The sequence below is a fragment of the Narcine bancroftii genome, chromosome 1, assembly GCF_036971445.1.
Source record: "Narcine bancroftii isolate sNarBan1 chromosome 1, sNarBan1.hap1, whole genome shotgun sequence".
NCBI classification, from domain to species: Eukaryota; Metazoa; Chordata; class Chondrichthyes; order Torpediniformes; family Narcinidae; genus Narcine; species Narcine bancroftii.
The window spans coordinates 79,121,789-79,141,203 of record NC_091469.1 but is presented as its reverse complement, the minus strand read 5'-3'; the positions used below and the strand labels follow the sequence as shown (position 1 = coordinate 79,141,203).

Genomic DNA, 19,415 nt, shown 5'->3' with positions numbered 1-19,415 from the left:
CTCATTGAAACACACAAATATTAAAAGGGATAAATAGAGTGGATGTGGAGAGGATGTTTCCAGTTGTGAGAAGTTTCCAGTTGTGGGAGAGTCTAGGACCAGAATGCCGAGCCTCACAATAAAAAGGCAGCCCTTTGGAACAGAGATATGGGGAAATTTCTTCAGCCAGAAGGTGGTAAATCTGTGGAATTTGTTGCCACAGAGAGCTGTGAAGGCCAGATCATTTGATATATTTAAAGAGAAAGTTGATAGGTTCTTGATTAGCAAGGGGTTTCAAAGAGTACAGAGAGAAGGCAGGAGAATGGGGTTGAGAGGAAAAATATCACCCTTGAATTGAAGGCAGAGTAGACTGGAATGGCTGAATGGCTTAATTCTAATCTTGTGGTCTTATGGTCTTTTTCCTTATGGCCTCAGAACAAAACAATGGAAAGACCACACTCTGTCCAGGTTGGTAGCAGAACATTGACCACCATCACACTGAGCACTGGAGCACCTTAAGGCTGAGTGCTCAGCCCACTCCTGTTCATGCTACTGACCCGTGACTGTGTTGCCAGATCCAGTTCCAATAGTGTCATCAAGTTTGCAGATGACACAGTAGCTGGCCTCATTAGCAACAACGATGAGTCACACTACAGAGAAGAGGTGGAAAATCTTGTGAAATGTTGTGAGAGTAACAACACGAACCTCAATGTGGACAAGATGAAGGAGATGATTGTGGACTTCAGGACACTAATATCAAATTAGTGAGTGTCTCTACACCCAACTTTACCTGCTTCATATCTTGAACCAAGTGGTGCAACAAAAGATTAGTTGGACTTTGTTTCTGTGGAGTAAATTATTAATACATTATTAATACATCAGTATATTTTCTGTTACTCTATCTTCTTTTCTCCAACTTCCCACCCCCTTCCCTTCCCTTCCCATCAAAGAGCTACTTTCTCCCCCAATCACATTTCAGCTTTTTATTCTTCTATCCTCCCACCATTATCCAGCTATGACCTCTTACCTATCAGCTTCTTCTCCTCCCTCTGCCCTGTTCTCCGGTTTCTCCTCTCCCCCTACCTTTTTATTCAGGTGCTTCCCTGTTTTTGGTTCAAGCTGACAAAGGACCCAGGCCCAAAATGTTGGTTACCCGTTACTTTATATGGATACTGTGTGACCTGTGGAGTTTCTCAAACACATTTGTGTATTGCATTGTCACACAGAATCCTTTGCCTGACAGGAATGTTTGGGTACATCAGAAAAGAAAACATTTATTCTTGTCATTTGCAAGTAGGACAAATCCCTAATCTGTTTGATTGTTATCCAAAGTTATCTGATTTTCTGGAAGTCCTCAAAATCTTCGTCCGCGAAGCCAAGCCAAAGAAAGAAAAGAAAGAAGAATAATGAGCAATGTGTTTCTCACCTCCAGACCACAATCAATAAGGAATGGTAAGAAACTCCTCCTCAATCTCCCTGCTCTACTTACTATACATCTATGACTGTGTGGATCAGTATCACATCAACACCATCTACAAATTCTGACAATACCACGCAGTGGGTCGTACAAAAAGAGGCAATGATTCAGAATAAGGGAAGGAGACTGAAAATTTGGCTGAATGATGCATCAACAATAACTCACACTCAATGTCGCCAAGACCAAGGAGCTGATTGTTGATTTCAGGAAGAGAAAACCAGAGGTGTATGATCCAGTGATCATTGGGGGAAATCAGAGTTGGAGAGGGCAAGCTAATTTAAGTTCTTAGGAGTCACTATCTCAGATATCTCTCAAGGATCCAACACACAAATGGAATCATGGAGAAAGCACATCAGTGCCTCCACTTCCTCAAGAGTTTGCAGAGGTTTGGTATACCAGAAACCCTAGCAAATTACCACAGATGTGTGGTGGAAAGCGTGCTGACCAGCTCCATCATGGTATGGTATAGGGACAACAATACCTCTGAGCGTGAAGCATTGCTTAAGGTAGTGGACACAGACCAGGACATCACAGGTAAAATCTCCCCACTATTGAGAACATGTACAAGGTACCCTGCCGTTGGAAAGCAGCAGCAATCATCAAAGATCCACTTCATGCAGCACATGCTCTGTTCTCACTGCTACCATCAGGAAAGAGGTCTAGGTGCCACAAGACTCGCCCCACCAGATTCAGGTACAGCTGCTACCCCTTCACCATCAGACTCCTCAACAACAAACTCAATCAGGGACTCATTTAAGGACTCCTACTTATGCATTTTATTGAATATTTTCTCTCTATATTGCACAGTTTGTTTACATTTCTTTATTTGCTTACATGTGTATGTTAATTCAGTTTTTTTTTGCACAGCCAATAAGTGGTCATTTTGCCTTGCCCGCAGGAATAAAAGAATCTCAAGGTTGTAGGAGATGTCATGTATGCATTCTAACAATAAATCTGAATTCAGAAATCTGATCTGAAATCTAAAAGTTTGTGGGCAATAGGAAACAAATAACTTTAAAAAAAAAACAAAAAAAAGTAAATTGTAATCAATCTGAATTCAAGGAAGGAGATTTGGGTAACATTGTGCATAATTGAGGTATAAACCTCTTTTTATATACTTAAAATGATTTTTGGTATGGTATAGGGACAACGTTGCATCAGAAAATTATAAAAACCTTCAGCAAATCCAGCAACATCAGTAATGAACTGAAATCGACCTCGTTAAACTTGACCAAGACTCATCTCCCAGAGTGCCTAACCTCCAGTACATAATGTTTCCAGATGTCAAGGGTTAAACAAACTTGCAGTCCAACCCGACTAGTGTCTAGTGGGTGGAGCAGCTAATATGAGCAGTGACAGGACCTTAGGACTGAAGTCCTGGCCTGGAAGACAATGCAACTCACCCACACCAAAGGCTTTTGACCCTTTTTCAAATACTTCTGACAGTTAAAGAAAATTAAAAGAAAGTTTGACTTGATTTAAATAATTAAAAACCATTTTAAAAGCCAACTAAAAACATACAATTAAGTGAATACCTCATTTAAAAAGTTAAAATAAATAAGTCTTCCCATTGAGTGTTGCTGAGTGATCCCATTGCAATGTACATGGGTTAAGAGGCCAGATACTATATGCAGCAGGCTCCTCTTTGCAGTACCACAGTCCTCCTTCAACAGGCCCAGTGATAACGTTAAGGGTGGAGTGAGAGTACTGGTATCTGAACTCCAGCCTCTCTCAGCTTTCTGCCTTTTGCTGATCGCATGCAAAGGATCAAAACAAGTAGCGAATCGCTGACAATCAGTTATGTCAAAGAGAGCACCAGCTCACAGCCACTTTGCCTAGTCCCGTCTTTTCAAATAGTGACCATGATTCCAATGACGGGCTGAACAGAAAATAACTTTTCCTGCCAGTCCATGTGATGTTTTGTCTATTGTGGGTTTCATAAAAGGATTAAAATACAAGATCAGGAGTAGGCCAATTGATTCCTTAAACCCTCAACATCATTCAATAAGATCATAGTTGACCAAATCAATGGCCATACCACCACTTTTCCATGCTCTACCCATACCCCTAGACTCCCTTTATCTTTGATATTGTTAAATCTATGACTTGAATATATTCAATAATTTCAGTTCCACAGTTGTCAGGTAGTTACAAAATAATCCTGAAAATAAGTTCTTCCACTCCTCAATCAAAAATGAATGATATTCTGAAGCTCTGCCCTGCATGAACCGTCACTAGGAAACATACTCTCAGCATCCACCCTATCAATGTCCCTCTTCTATACTCCTATCAGCTTAATCCAACCTGAACAAAATGTCTTCATATGTCAGTCCCTTCTCTTCTCTGCCTCCAATGCAAGAACATATATCCTTACAAAATATTCCAGATGTAGTGGCAGAAGTCCCCTGTAGATAACTTTTATTTAATCTTGATTTCTTTCCTTGCCATATATATGATTCCAATGAGTCAAAGAAAGACTTAGAAATAAAAATTGGTAATGAATGAAATAAAAATAAAAATTTTGGTAAAATATTCATTTTAATTGAATTAAGACAGCCTATCATAGTTAGAGAAAGTGGTGACCATCCAGTGGGTATTGATTTAGTCTGGTTAAATAAAACTACAAAGTATTTATGTCATATATATGGCAAGGAAAGAAACCAAGAATAAATAAGTTATCTTCAGAACATAAGAAATGTTGGAGAATTTTCGCTATTATTATTGGGCAATGAACATAAGGAATATGTTTTTGTTCTTTGTTATATAGAGAATTTAGGTTAAAAAGACTTAAGTTAAAATGTGATGATTAAACATAAACAGGGAAGCCAGAACGGACAGGGAGTTTACTAGCAGTCAAGGACAAAAGGATCTGCTGAATATGTTTTTTTAAACCTATCTTTTCATGGTCATAGTGAGAGACATGCAGGAGACAAAGGATTGATAAGAAGGGTGAGAAACAGAATTTAGTGTATGTAGAGTTCACAGCGTACGTAACGTACGTGATAATTAAAAATGCAGTTATACTTAGAATGCTTTTGTAATACTAACCAATTAAAACAGTATTAATAAGAAGGGGAAGGGCAAACAATAAGGGTATAAAAATCAATGCACTGTATGTATCGGGGCTTAACTGGTGAGAAACCAGTTGAGTCCAACTCTGCAGACTTGTAAATAAAGCTTGTCGTGTCATCAGTTTTAAAGAGACTCATGTGTGAGAAGTTTTATTTCTGACAAATGGGGGCTCGTCCGGGATCTACACTCCGGCCGTGAGGGGAGGCGAGAAGAGGGACATCGGAGGCAGTGCACCCCGCTGAGTTCAGCGGCTCCTAGTCCCTTGCTCGTCGCTTCGGGCGGCTTGAGCGAGTGGTATCCGGACAGGGTGACACGACAAGACGGAGAGGAGAAGGGTGACGGTTCAATCCCCGGGAAGACACCGGTAAGTGACGACTTACGATTGTGGTGTGGGGATTGGGTAACAGGTGTAACGGGATACACCTGTTTGGATAAAAACCTAACGTAATAGATCAGGTATAGATCTTTTGTCGTAGCGTGAGGACCCTGTCGCGGGACTCTAGGATAGACCCCAGGGAAACCTCGGCGGTAACCGAAGGAGGGACAGCACCTCCGACGAAGTGCCGAGAAGAGAGGGGTCAACCCCAGGAAAACCTCAGCGGTAACCGAAGGAGGGACAGTACCTCCGACAAGGCGTCTGAGAAGAAGGGAGTAGGGTCCAGAACGAGAGGGTCCTCAGCAACGATAAACAGATCTAGGTGGGAAAATGGGAGGATCAAAATCTAAGGGCTCGTCTGAAAATTCAGGACAATTCCTGGGAGTACCCCTTGACAGCCCTTTGGGGAGAATGTTTGAAAATTGGGATAGTAAAAGATATCGGGACAAAAACAAGAAAAAGATGGTCCAATATTGTCTCCTTTGGTCAAAACAACCTATTAAAGGTTCCTCGGTCTGGTGGCCGAAATTTGGATCTGATGTGGATTGGGTTAGACAAGCATTAAACATATATGTAAATTCGAGACCAAAGGTGAATCAAGAAGAGTCAGCATATGCATTTTGTTGGGTTCCCTGGCCAGGATCCTTAACAGAATGTTTTAAATTGAGAGTGGCAGGAGAAAAGAAATGGGAACCTCTGGACAACCTTCCCTCTCCTTATATTCCCCCGGTGCCTACTGCGCCCGAGGAAAGCTTATTACCGGAGGGGAAAGGTGATGAATCTGATTGCCCCGAAGGGGGCCGGGATAAAAAGGATGAATTAAGGGAGTCGGACCCTAAACTTCCACCGGTAAACCGACCCTGGACAAGATCCCAGACTGGTCCAGAACCATCAAAGTTTTCAATAAACCTAAATCCCCTGAGAGAAGTTCCTATGGGAGGACCGGGAGGGGGAACGGGATATGTGAATGTTCCCCTAACTAGTACAGAGGTGCGGGGATTTAAGAAAGAAATGAAAAAGTTATTGGAAGATCCTATAGGACTGGCTGAACAGCTTGACCAATTCCTGGGACCAAACACATATACGTGGGAAGAGATGCAGGCAATAATGGGAACATTATTCTCACCCCAGGAGAGGCAGATGATTCGACGGGCTGCCCTCCTCATGTGGGAATATGAACAACCTGGGGACCCTAGACCCCATGAACAAAAATATCCCTTAAATGAACCCAGGTGGGACAAACGAACACCCGAGGGATTGGCAAGTATGAGACAATATAGAGAGTGGACAATTAAAGGGATACGGGAGGCTGTGCCAAAGGGTCACAATTTTACCAAGGCATTTGGGAACCACCAGGGGAAAGACGAGTCCCCCACTGATTTTTTGGAGAGGGTGAGAAAGAATGTCCAACAGTATGCTGGTGTGGACCCTAGTACACCAATGGGTGAACAGCTTATTCGAATTGAATTTGTTTCCAAATCATGGCAAGATATTAGAAAGAAACTAGAAAAGGAGGAGGACTGGAGCGAAAAACCCCTAAGTGACCTGTTAAAAAAGGCACAAAAAGTATATGTACAGAGAGAAGAAGAAGATCAAAAGAGGGCGACAAAGGTTATGGTACAGACTATCCGACAGATGAATGCTGAATCCAGAGGGGAAAGAAAACAAAACCTTCCTCTAAACAATCCAAGATATCCAAGAGAGGGAAGACCCCGGAGGTTCGTTAAGTGCTATTACTGCAATGAGGAAGGACACTTTAAGAGGGAATGCCCCCGATACAAGAGGAAATTTCGTGCCCTCGAACTTATGGAAGAAGATTAGGGGTGTCAGGGGTTCCAAATGTTAGGGACCAAATATAAGAGGGAACCCCTGGTAAAACTAAAAATTGGTCCCAAGGGAGAAGAGGTGGTGTTTATGGTGGACACAGGAGCGGAACGAAGTAGTGTAATAACTGTGCCAATCGGAACTGAGCCTATAAAAAGTAATTTGACAATTTCTGGGATAGAAGGGGCTCCCAGAATGGTATCAATAATTCCCCAAGTAACAGTAAAACTGGAAGAAAGAGAAGGGGTACAAGACCTCTTGTTATTACCTTCGGCTGGATTTAACCTCCTAGGAAGGGACTTACAGGCTCTCCTAGGTTTGGGTGCCCTCCCTGTGGACGGAGAAGTGCGAGTCCACCTCTGCGCTTTAAATGAAGAGGATGAACGGCAGATTGACGAGAGAGTCTGGTATAAGGAGGGAAATCGAGGAGGTCTGGACATCCCACCTTTACATGTCACATTAATACCAGGTCATCAGCCGGTAAGGAAATGTCAGTATCCTATTTCTTTGGAAGGGAGAAAAGGGCTACAGCCGGTAATTGAGACTTTAATACGAGACGGACTATTAGAAGAATGCATGTCACCTTATAACACCCCTATACTCCCAGTGAAAAAGTCAGATGGATCCAATCGCCTAGTTCAGGATCTAAGAAGTTTGAATGCTATTGTTCAGACCCGCCACCCAGTGGTGCCTAATCCCTATACTATTATGAGTCGGATTCCCCCAGACCATGAGTGGTTTAGTGTTATCGACTTGAAGGATGCCTTCTGGACGTGTCCATTAGAAGAGGAAAGTAGAGATATGTTTGCGTTTGAATGGGAAAATCCATGGACAGGTAGACGGAGACAGTTTTGGTGGACTGTATTGCCCCAAGGGTTCACTGAATCTCCAAACCTGTTTGGACAAATGCTAGAACAAATCCTGATGGACTATCCACAATCTGATGATTCCCAACTAATGCAGTATGTGGATGATTTACTATTATCAGGACCCAAGGAACAAGAAATGAGGAGAGAGACCATTAGACTCTTGAATTATCTGGGGAAAAAGGGTCTACGAGTGTCCAGAAACAAGTTACAGTTTGTTGAGAAAACTGTGATATATCTGGGACACCAGATAAGTAAAGGACAGAAACGGATTACCCCTGAACGAATTGCGGGAATCACTAGAATGCTTTTACCCCGTAATAAGAAGGAAATAAGACAATTCCTGGGACTCTTAGGATACTGTAGGTTATGGATAGAGGACTACTCAGCTTTGGTGAAGTTTATGTATGATAAACTGACAAATGAAAATGACTATCCATTGAAATGGACCCAGGAGGAGGAGGGATGGTTCGAGGACTTGAAACATCGCCTAACACGAGCCCCAGTGCTCACTCTGCCCTCTTTAAAACAGCCCTTCCAGCTATTTGTCACTCATAACCAAGGAACAGCTGTGGGAGTTTTAACACAGGAAAAAGGCGGTCAGCGACACCCAGTGGCTTTCCTTTCCAAAATGATGGACCCAGTGTCTCGCGGATGGCCGACGTGTATCCAGGGAGTAGCGGCTGCTGACTGTTGGTAGAGGAAGCACGTAAACTTACTTTTGGAGGAAAGATGACTGTGTACACCTCCCATTCTGTGAGTGTTTTATTAACACAAACTGCCCATCGATGGCTGACTGATTCTCGCATATTAAAGTATGAAACCATTTTAATGGTTGGAGAAGATTTACAGTTTGCAAAGATTAATAGCTGCAACCCAGCTCAGTTTTTATACGGCAGTGAAACAGAGAGAAAGAGGTGGAGCATGACTGTGTCGAGTTGACAGATCTTCAGACCAAGACCCGAGAAGACCTTTGCGATACTCCGCTGGGAGAAGGATATGAATTCTACATTGATGGCTCCGCCAGATGTGTTGACGGAATGAGAAGAAATGGGTATGCTATAATAGAAGGAAATACTTGGAAAGTAGTAGAATCCACGAGACTACCCGGAAGCTGGTCAGCACAATCCTGTGAACTATATGCCTTGCAGAGAGCCCTCAAAATACTGGCAAAGAAAATTGGAACGATTTACACAGATTCCAAATACGCATACGGAGTAGTGCATACCTTTGGTAAGATCTGGAAGGAGCGTGGTCTAATTACATCAAGAGGAAAGGAATTGGCACACGAACAGATGATTACTCTGACTCTAGAAGCCTTAACATTACCCCAAGAAATAGCAGTGGTCTACATACCAAGCCATCAAAGGGGAGATAACCCGACAGCAATTGGAAACAGACTGGCTGATGAAGAAGCCAAAAGAACAGCCATGCAACAAGAAGTCCGTTTGCTGACTTTAATCCCAATAAGGCAAGGCATAAAGACAGCTCCCATTTTCACTGCTAAGGAAGAAAAGAACATGGATCAGCTGGGCGCAAGCCAGTTACCTGATGGAACATGGAAAACACCAGATGGAAGAATTGTTCTAAATAAAGAAATAACTCGCAATATTTTAAAACACCTGCATCAACAGAGCCACTGGGGCACCCAAGCCTTATGTGACACAGTGCTTCGAGAATATGTGTGTAAAGGAATCTACACCTTGGCCCAACAAGAGGTGCAAAATTGTTACCTATGCACAAAAATTAATAAGAAGATAATGAGGACAGGGACCATGGGAGGTCAACCATTAGCCATACGCCCTTTTCAACGTATCCAGATCGACTTCACAGAGTTACCTCAAGTTCAAAGATGGAAATATCTGTTGGTGATAATAGATCACTTTACCCGATGGGTAGAAGCCTTCCCAACAATAAATACTACAGCCTCTACAGTAGCTCGCCTCCTCCTAGAGCAGATAATCCCCAGATATGGTATAATGGATTCTATAGACTCAGACAGGGGTCCACATTTTTCTTCAAAAATCCAGCAATTGATTTGTGATGCATTACAGGTCTCTTGGAAATTACATACCCCTTGGCATCCACAAAGCTCAGGGAAGGTCGAACGTATGAATGGAACACTAAAAATCCAATTGACAAAGTTAATGGTGGAAACTAAAATGCCTTGGATAAAGTGTCTGCCCCTAGCCTTATTGAGAATTCGTACTGCCCCACGAAAAGATGTAGGGCTGTCCCCTTATGAAATGATGTTTGGGCTTCCCTTCTGGAGTACAGTTGAGGGGTGTCCCACCTTGGGGGAAGGGGATATATTTGTTAGGAACTATTTACAGGCACTGTCACGCTCTCTTACAGATTTACGAAAGAGAGGACTATTGGCACAAACACCGCCTCTAGACTTTTCTTTACACAAAGTGGAACCAGGAGACTGGATTCTTATCAAGACCTGGAAGACTGAAAAACTCCAGCCCCAGTGGGAAGGTCCATACCAAGTTCTCTTAACTACAGAAGCTGCAGCACGAACAAGAGAGAAGGGGTGGACACACGCATCCAGATTTAAGGGACCTGTAGAGGCGCCACAGGACCCTGATACGAACTCAGATTGGACTTGTATTCCTGGAGAAAAACCTCTTACCTTACGATTTCGCAAAAAGACTTAATTCACAATGTTATTGTTATGTTCTTTGATTTTTCTTAGTTTGCCTATGTCTTTATCAGGTGTGAAATGTAAGAAATGCAGAGATACAGTGGTCCTGTTTCAGGACCACATTTGGGGAAGAAAGGAAGGTAATTTCATTTCCCATACCTCAATTCCTGAGAAATGCTGGGCAGAAAATACCACCCAACATCCATATACCCCTTGTGTGGAAAAAGAAGGAAATAATATGGGTCATTATATACAGATTCCTAATACCACTCCTTTCCCTCTTGTCGTGTCATCAGTTTTAAAGAGACTCATGTGTGAGAAGTTTTATTTCTGACATTCTTATAGTTGACATGACTGCCCCAATTGGATGGAAACAAAATTGAAATCCCTTAAAAATACTTTCTTATGGGTGATATTGGGCTCACCTTTACCTCCCTCTATTCCAAAACTTACAAAGAATTTAATAATGAGACAAAAATTGAAGATTTGGAGTCAATTAAGGAAATTTTTTTTGGAATTATGGGATTTATATATACTTATCCTATTCTACTCAATCATTTCTTCCAACCCACCATTTTAGATGCAAACTATGAAGGATGAAAATTTTTAAAATCCTTTTATCCAACAAAAATTAGCATCTTTATAACAATTGATGATGAAATTTAATCTGCCAGACACTTTATTAGATATTATCAAATTAGACATTTTATTTGTTCTAAACTTTCCGTATTTCCTTATCTTCTGGATCCAAATTTCATAGACAAACATTTTGAATTACCATTAGTATATAAAGGTGTAATATCCACCTTATATCATAAAATATTTAAGTTAAAAACAATCTCTTTAATTAGAATTAAAACTGAAAAGGAGAAAAAAAGATAGGATTTCAATTTTTTTTCCCTTATCCATGACTCATTTCTATATGCTAGGCACTGTTGGATTCAATTTAAAGTGGTGCAAAGAGTACATCTTTCTAAAGTTAAGCTCACTCATATCTATCCAGATATCAACTCATTATGTGACAAATTTAAGAGATTTGAAGCCTCGTTGGTACATACGTTTTGGTTTGGCCTAATTTAGCAGAATATGGACAGCTATTTTCAGAACATTTTCAACAATTTTTGGGATTGATCTAGAACCATGACCATTGATTGTAATGTTTGGCTTCTCCAGCGATGTAAACATATATTTAACATCTAACCAAAAACAAGTCTTAGCATTTTCTACATTACTGGCTAGAAGAGGAATATTGCTTAAATGGAAAGGGGACTTCCTACCCATTCATAGATAATGGTTACTGGATATTATGTCCTTTCTAATTTTGGAGAAAAATCAGACAAAATGTTAGGAAGATTAAGAACTCTTTTGATAAGACTTGGTGTCCATTTATAGCTTACTTTTAAAATTGGTGCGGGGATGCAGTAAATGGGCCTGTTTCATCAAATCTCTGGAGGCCATTGCTCAATATCAAGTCCATTTGAATACCAATTTCAACCTTGGTTGGTGGATGAGGTTAGATTTTTATAATCTTTTTATTTTTATTTTTCCTTTTTTACCATATGTTTAGATTGGAATATGAGTCCATGTATTATTATTTCAATATGATACCAATCCAAATGTATATTATATTTAATTTACATGGACTTATAATGTATGACAAAACTCCATAAAAATAATTTTAAAAGGAAGAAGTCCCCTGTAAGGTTGTATCAAATCTTTGCTACTTTTAGGTACCATATACTTTGCAATAATGGGTTCGTGAGCTAGTGCACCTATCTGGTAAACTTATTTTTTTTATGTTAATCAATGCCCTCAGGAAATCCAAATTTGTTACATCAACAGGATCCTCTTTATCCAACCCGTTTTTTTACATCTTCAAATAAACCAGAAAATATCTCAAACAAAATATTCTATTTAAGACATATAGTGAATCAGCCTAAAATTGATTTCACTCATTGATTTCACTCAGCATTGAACTGTGGCCATCCTCTATAAATAAGTGTTCTGACATGTGAAAGAAAGCTGCATGAATTTAAAGAATCAAACTATTTGGCAGACCATGTGGTAGAGTTCCTCAAGCCGGGAGATGGTGAGAAAGCGATGCATGCTCACTCCATTCTCAATGAGTAGCTTCACAAAGTCCACCCGATCCATTAACAAAGCATCAAGCATGGCCTGCTCCAGTGAGCCCACCTGCACACAATTATAAATTGTGTTAGCTGTCATATAAGTGCAGATACATTGATAAGCAAGGATGCTTTATAAACTTGTGAATTATACTAGCAGAAAAAGTCTAAATTTTTTTAAAAAGTAGAAAAGTTGATGAGGACCAGAAAGGGAAAATTCTTTCATACATGCAACAAACCCATCTTCATTTCAAAATCTGATCAAACCACCAACCCCTTAATCACTTCCAGATTTTGTTCGCTGCTTCCAAAATTCACAGGCTTTCTTTTGTTCTTTACTAAATTGCAGTGACACTGACTGTAATTGAAAAATCATTACCACTGTTGATTTCATAGCAAATACCTGATTGGAACATAATTTTTTTCCACTGTTGAAATAAGAGGACATTCCAGGCAGCAGAAAGCCAAGAAATCTTGATTTATGCAATTAGAAAACTGGAGACCTTAGATATGATTCCACAGCTCACCAAATCAAGGTTAAACAGCCCACTGGGAAGTAAAAGGAATCAGACACTAGGCAGATAAGAACGAATGATGAACCAATCACAGTTCAAAAGTAGTGTAGCAGAACACACAGAAACATTCTGCTCTCATCTATCCTGGAAAATTAACTCTGAAGGTATCCTCTTTGGGCTATTCTGTCTCACCTCCCACCAGAACTTCATCTCACATAAAGCTTAGGATCAAATCTCTTTTTATGAAAATGAAATCTGGGTGGGAAAATAACCAGGTTTACATCGGAAGCAACCGTCTAAATCCCACACAGAGCTCTCACCATCACTAGCCAGGCACAAGTACAGTTAAGATTCTTGAAAAAGTCCCAGTCCTTATCCACATCACAGAAATAATATCTTGACTTGCTTAGAAGTCAAGTTGCATTTATTTGTCGTTCATATCATAAACCTTGCAATGAACAGTGAAAACGAGGCAGTGTTTCTCTGGACCACAGAACTGGTTATTTACATGGAAAAATTACCTCAGAAACATTTTTATAAATAACATCTCATATATAACACATCACTTATTACATATCATGTTACATAAACTATCGCTGTGTCCCCGGAGTTCAGAAGCCTCATGGCTTGGAGGAAAAAGCTATCTCATAATCTGCTCATGAGGGTCTGAATGCTTCGGTACCTCTTTCCGGATGGCAGGAGGAAGAACAGATTGCGGGATGGGTGGGTGAAGTCCTTTACGTTGTTTATGGCTTTCAGCAAACAACAGCCATTATAAATGCCCATTATGGCAGGGAGGGAGACCCCAATAATCCCCTCAGCAGTCTTTACTATCTGCCACAGGAACTTGTGTACTGAGATGGTACAGTTCCCGAACCAGGCAATGATGCAGTTAAATAGGATGCTCTCAATGCATTCCCTGTAGAATGCCGTGAGGAGGAGGGTGGAAGGTGAACATTCCTCAGCCTCCACAGGAAGTAAAGGCTTTGTTGGGCCTTCTTGGCAATGGATCTGGTGTTGGGGGACCAGGAGAGATCCTACACCAGGTGCACGCCAAAGAATTTGGTGCTCTTCACTACCTCGATGATGAGCGGAGAGTGGCCTAAAGAAAAATACAATCTTTTCCTCCTAGACATGTTTCCCTGGTGGAGTGGCTGTGGGCTGTTCTGAAATCCATTACTGGTGTGGAGTGAACCATTGGCATGCTCTTAGGGGCATCACAATTGCCTCCGGTAAATTACCGTTTTGAGCGACACAAAGACTGCAGATGCTGGGATCTTGAGGAAACAATGGGTTACTGGAGGAACTCATTGAGGCAGATTGCATCAGTCAGCATTTCAGATTGGTATTACGAGCTCCCGTTTCATTTAGTATGACAGTCAGTTTATGGGTTAATACAGACTGCAACCATTCACAGTTGTGTTGAGACTGGATGGCACCATCAGGTACAGACTATCAACAAAGTTGATGGTCTGGAGGAAGAAAAAGAACAATAGTTGTTTATCCAGGAAAACAGGTGATGAGAGAGTCATGTGAGTGGGACACTTACAGAAACAGGATTTTATTATTGACTAACAGCCATCTGATGAACATGGAGATGGAATGTCTCTATGTGAAATGAACAATTCGGCTGATTCTTCTTGACAGGGGAATTATTGAACCACTGTGACCAAAGGAAAGGTCACTTTGCTTGGCCCATATCTGGGTTTTGAAAGCAGAAGAATTGCTGCATCGGATCATGAGCAAAGTAATGGTCCTTTCGACTGCCCTGTGTCTGAGTTTTGGAAGCATCGTGGAAGTCACTCGTTTCATTTCCACTATGCAAGAAAAATGGGAGTTCAACCGTTTGTCCGAAAGGAGATTTCTCAATAAGAAACTCGACAAGGATTTGTGAGTTTTCAGCAGTCCAGTCACTCAGTCTCTCCCAACTCCTTCGTGATTATTTCTGGGGATCAGTTTTAAAAGTCTGCATTTCAACACAGGATTTTTAAGACTGAACTTTGAAATTACTTTCCAGAACTGTACCTAAGCTGTAATTGTTTGGGTATCTCGCACGCGCACACACACACACACACACACACACACACACACACACACACACACACACACACACACACACACACACACACACACACACACACACATTCGTTCATGGTTGGGGTTAAGTTAACTCATCATCATCATCATGGCCCATCCCTTTGCAAGCGAAGATGAACATGGTGCCTTGTTGCTCTTCTGTCCTCACAGAACTTTTTGTAGTTGTTGGCGCATTGTGATGTGCCACTGCGAATAGCACAATGCCATGCAGTGCGATTTTTTGTGAGGCCCTCCCAGTCAGTATTGTTGACATGGAATGACTGGAGATGCGCTTGATTATGTCTTTGTAGCAAAGACGTGGGCGGACAATAGGGCAGGGAGCATCTGGTAGCTCTCCGTAGAGGACATCTTTGGGCATTCAGCCATCCTCCATACGGACAATGTGGCCAGCCCACTGCAAGAAGCAAGCGCGGATGATTGAGTAGAGGTCAGTACTTCCAGTCTTCTCCAGGACTTGGGCGTTTGTGATTCTGTCGCGCCATGAGTAGCCTAGGATGGATCTGAGGCAGTGGAAATGGAATGTGTTAAGGCGGTGTTCTTGCTTTCTGTATGTGACCCAGGATTCATAGCCGTAGAGAAGAGTACTCAGCACGCAGGCCTCGTAGACTCAGATCTTCAACTTAGTGGAGAGATGGCAGTTCTCCCACATGCAGGCATGGAGTTAACTAATGTGTTATATTATTAATAGTCATTAACAAATATATTGTCTTTAAAGAAAAATAATAACAATTTTTTGGTGAATTCCTATTGCTGCTGATCTGCGACGTATCACTGGGAAAAGGGGATTAGATTATGTATATGGGTGGAGAAAGGAACTGTGGATGGGCCAAGGGGTGACAGGGTATTGGGCAAAAGATTGAAGATTTATGCATACTTCAAGTGGAACAGAGCCCATACGACACAGCCCCTCACTCCTAACCAGCCCCACCATATCTACAGCAGCAGAACATATTCTTTGAATTTTCAATTTTGCTTTAATCCCTCTCCCCTCTCATTGTAAACTTGCCATAGAAAAAGTTAGACCAGTGATTCTCAACCTTTTTCCACTCACATACCACTTTAAGTAATCCCAGGGCACTTATGGCATCCTATATGAGTGGGGAGGGGGAAAGGTTGAGAACCACTGATTTAAACCTACTGCATGGTAACAGGCCCTTCTGGCCCATGAGCCAGTGTCACCCAAATATCCCAATGAGCCTACAACCCCGTACATTTTTGAAGGGAGGGAGGAAACCAGAGCTTTTTGTTATTTTTTTATTGATTGAAGCCTCTCAGATTGTGACAACATTGAATCCTATCTTATTCTTCCTGTGCTGAGAGAGACCCAGTCTCTCTCTCTCTCTCTCTCTCTCTCATCTTCATAATAACCCTGAGCTTCTGGTTGTCAGGCATTTTATCAATGTCTTTTAGATGCCGCTCTGATCTCTCTCTGTGTCTTTTATACCATTACAACGAGACCAAAGCAAGTTGAAGGAACAAGACCTCATTTCTTAAAAAAATCTGGGCACAGAACAACCTGCAGGACTACTTTGATTTCTCCAACTTCAGATAATGTGATCACTCTTTCTGTTTGTTTCAAGTCTGGCCATTTGTACATGCCATTATTCTCTGGTTTTGTTCTTTCATTTGCATATTCTGGTCTGTTCAGGACATTCCAGTAGGCCAGAGGATCCATCATCACCCAGACTCCCCCACATTAGTGACACATTATTCATACAAAGGACCTTAAACAGTCCATTCAATGGCTGCCCATCATTTCACTCAATTACGTACATTTCCTTTGTGCTCCCTATTATCCTCCCCCACCTTCTTTATTATGTGGACTAATTTGCTTTCTCTCTTTCTCAGGCCTTACATACAGTAGGGTCTTCAACCTACAATGTCAGGTGGTTTATCTTTCCACAGATGCTGCTCAACCTCCAGCATTTCAGTTTCGCGACTTTATCGGATATCTTTATATTATTCAATGATTCTTGCTAAAATGCAGCCATGAAGTTGATGGAATCTGATTGAAAAGTAATCCTTTCAGTGGTCAAATAGTTCTTTTAAAATATTGGGTCAAACAATCGTTGAGAGGAACTCAGCAGGCGAAGCATAGCTGGAAGAATTCACCAGATGGAGCAATTTAATACACAGCATTTGGAGAGATGTTTCTCCAGTAAAAGACAGAGCATATGGGTGGAAATTACAAAGAGTTAGAAGAGATCTACCAAGCTGCACTTCCTCAGCACAAGTAAAAACAAGTGAAAATGAAATGCTACATAAAGAGGAAGAGTCTAATGGAAACATCCTGCCACAATTTGCAAAAATGCTGTCAAAAAACAGTAGCTGGGGTGGATAAGTGGTGGAAATCCACTCACAATCATTTAGGGATCCCATACTTTTGAATCCCCTTGATTACCATGCAAATTTTCATGGAATCAACTTTAATCATTTAGGAAGGATGCTCTGTCTCAAGCGAACAAGGGAGAAGAAATCATTCACAGATTGTGGCTGAAATTTCCAGCTCCCATTGCAAACCACTTAGAGTTTGATCATTTCAAAACTAAAAGTTTTGAAAAAAAATGAAATTCATAAACACAGTATTTTTTTTCAGTGAAACAGGTTTCACATGCACATTAACAGTTTAGATTTCCCCAGAACATACTCATTGTGCAATTACAACCTCAGAGATAATGAGGAAGAAATCAATGATGCATTGTATCATAATTTCTAAATGTTACAGGCTTCGTGAGCCAGAGTTGTTCAATTAGCAGAGTACAGGTTGTACTCAGGAGACCCAAATGTCAAGACATTTTCTTACAACTGAATGCACTTTACTGAAAGCCAGTTATTTTAGATTCTGCAGGTGTGCTTCTTTGAATAGGAATGTTATACGAATAGGAATACGAATAGGAATATGAATGTTATACGAATAGGAATGTTATACGAATTGTGTGTTTGGAGATTTTTCTTTTTTAATGCACCGACAACATGATAATTCTGAAATGTTTCTCAGATGAATTCTGCTTATACTTTCTCTTCACACCTATTTAGAAGTATCACTTTACATTTCTCATGAGATCCCAGCAATCCCTATATACATTGAACTGCAACAGAATTGCTATTGCAGTCCTCAATACAGGAAAATTCAGAGGATGACTCCATAATGGATGAGCAATTAATTAGTCATCTTGCCCTTGGGGATGTTATTCACAGGAAGCAGGATTTCACCATGCAACAATCCATGCCCATCTGAATAAGGAGGCAAAACAACAGATGAAAAATGTTACACATCCTGCACTACAGCAGTGGTTCAGTGACTGTAAAATCATTGCGCTACACATATATACTGTGTGTATATATAGTTTCTAGATCCAGAAACTCTCAGAAATAAAGAAAAAGAATGTCGCTCAAGTTATAATCAGATATCATTCAACTCCCGTGGATCTGCCAGAGTCCAGAGTAACTTCCAGATTAGTCCTGCTTTCTTAGTTTAAAGGAAGGGATCTGCAGCTCTCCCTCATTTATCCAGCTAGTTTTCTGCCTTTACCATTAACGTCTGCCAGTGGCTCTCACAGAACTCTCACAGAGGTGGCACGATTAGTGTAGCGGATAGTGCAATGCTGTTACAGCACCAGAGATTGGGATTTGAATCCAGCGCTGTCCGTAAGGAGTTTGTATGTTCTCCATATTACTGCGTTGGTTTCCTCCAGGCACTCTGGTGTCCTCACACCATTCAAAAACTTACCAGGGGTAAAGGTCAATTGGGTGAAATTGGGTGACATAGGCTCATGGGTGAAAAGGGCCTGTTACCGACCAGGCTGTATGTCTAAATAAAATTGTGAAAGATTTTTTTTTAAACTGTTCACGTGGCCAAATTTCAAGGAAAAGATGTTTGGTGAAATAAGTTTTTTTTTCAAAAATGGCCATTAGATCTTAATAGTGAAGATATTAAATTATGGTTGTTAATTTGATCGACATGGACAAGTTGGGATGAAGGTCCTGTTTCCATGTTGTAGAAGGCAAAGACCAATAATGAATATGTGAAATAAAAATTGCTGCAGATCTTTAGTAAATCTGGCAAAAATTGGTTAGAATACCTTCCAATGTTGTCCATAAACCAAAATGTTTCTCTTGGCAATATCCACTCTGTCCCATGCTAGTGCCAAATTTAGCTGGTCTGATGCAGAAGCATTTGTACCTTCAGAAAACAAAATATATGTTACTTTAGGATATCGTGGGATTTAGGGATGCTGTCTTTAAAAAAAAAGATGAATCATGAATACCTTTGAGAAGAGCGGTTAAAATTGCCAAGTCAATGTCCTGCTGATTTTCTGAGTCTGCATCAAAAACTGTAATCTGTGTTCATAAAAGACAGAGCTGTTAATCTTTCATCCATAAATATGATAAATGTAATTGATGTTGAGGTTCTATAAGGCTCTGGTGAGACCTCA

At 40.9% G+C, this 19,415-nt stretch overlaps 1 protein-coding gene across 2 annotated transcripts in view; it reads right to left on the bottom strand.

Annotated features, from left to right (window-relative positions):
• Positions 1–19,415, bottom strand: part of trpm6 (transient receptor potential cation channel, subfamily M, member 6) — a 131,682-nt gene that overhangs the window by 94,951 nt on the left and 17,316 nt on the right. For both annotated transcript variants that reach the window (XM_069930635.1, XM_069930643.1), the window contains exons 7-10: positions 19,248–19,320; positions 19,062–19,162; positions 12,300–12,434; positions 770–823 (exon numbers count right to left, since the gene is read on the bottom strand). In XM_069930635.1, the coding sequence (XP_069786736.1) occupies positions 770–823; positions 12,300–12,434; positions 19,062–19,162; positions 19,248–19,320 (363 nt within the window). The remainder of the gene's footprint in view (positions 1–769; positions 824–12,299; positions 12,435–19,061; positions 19,163–19,247; positions 19,321–19,415) is intronic.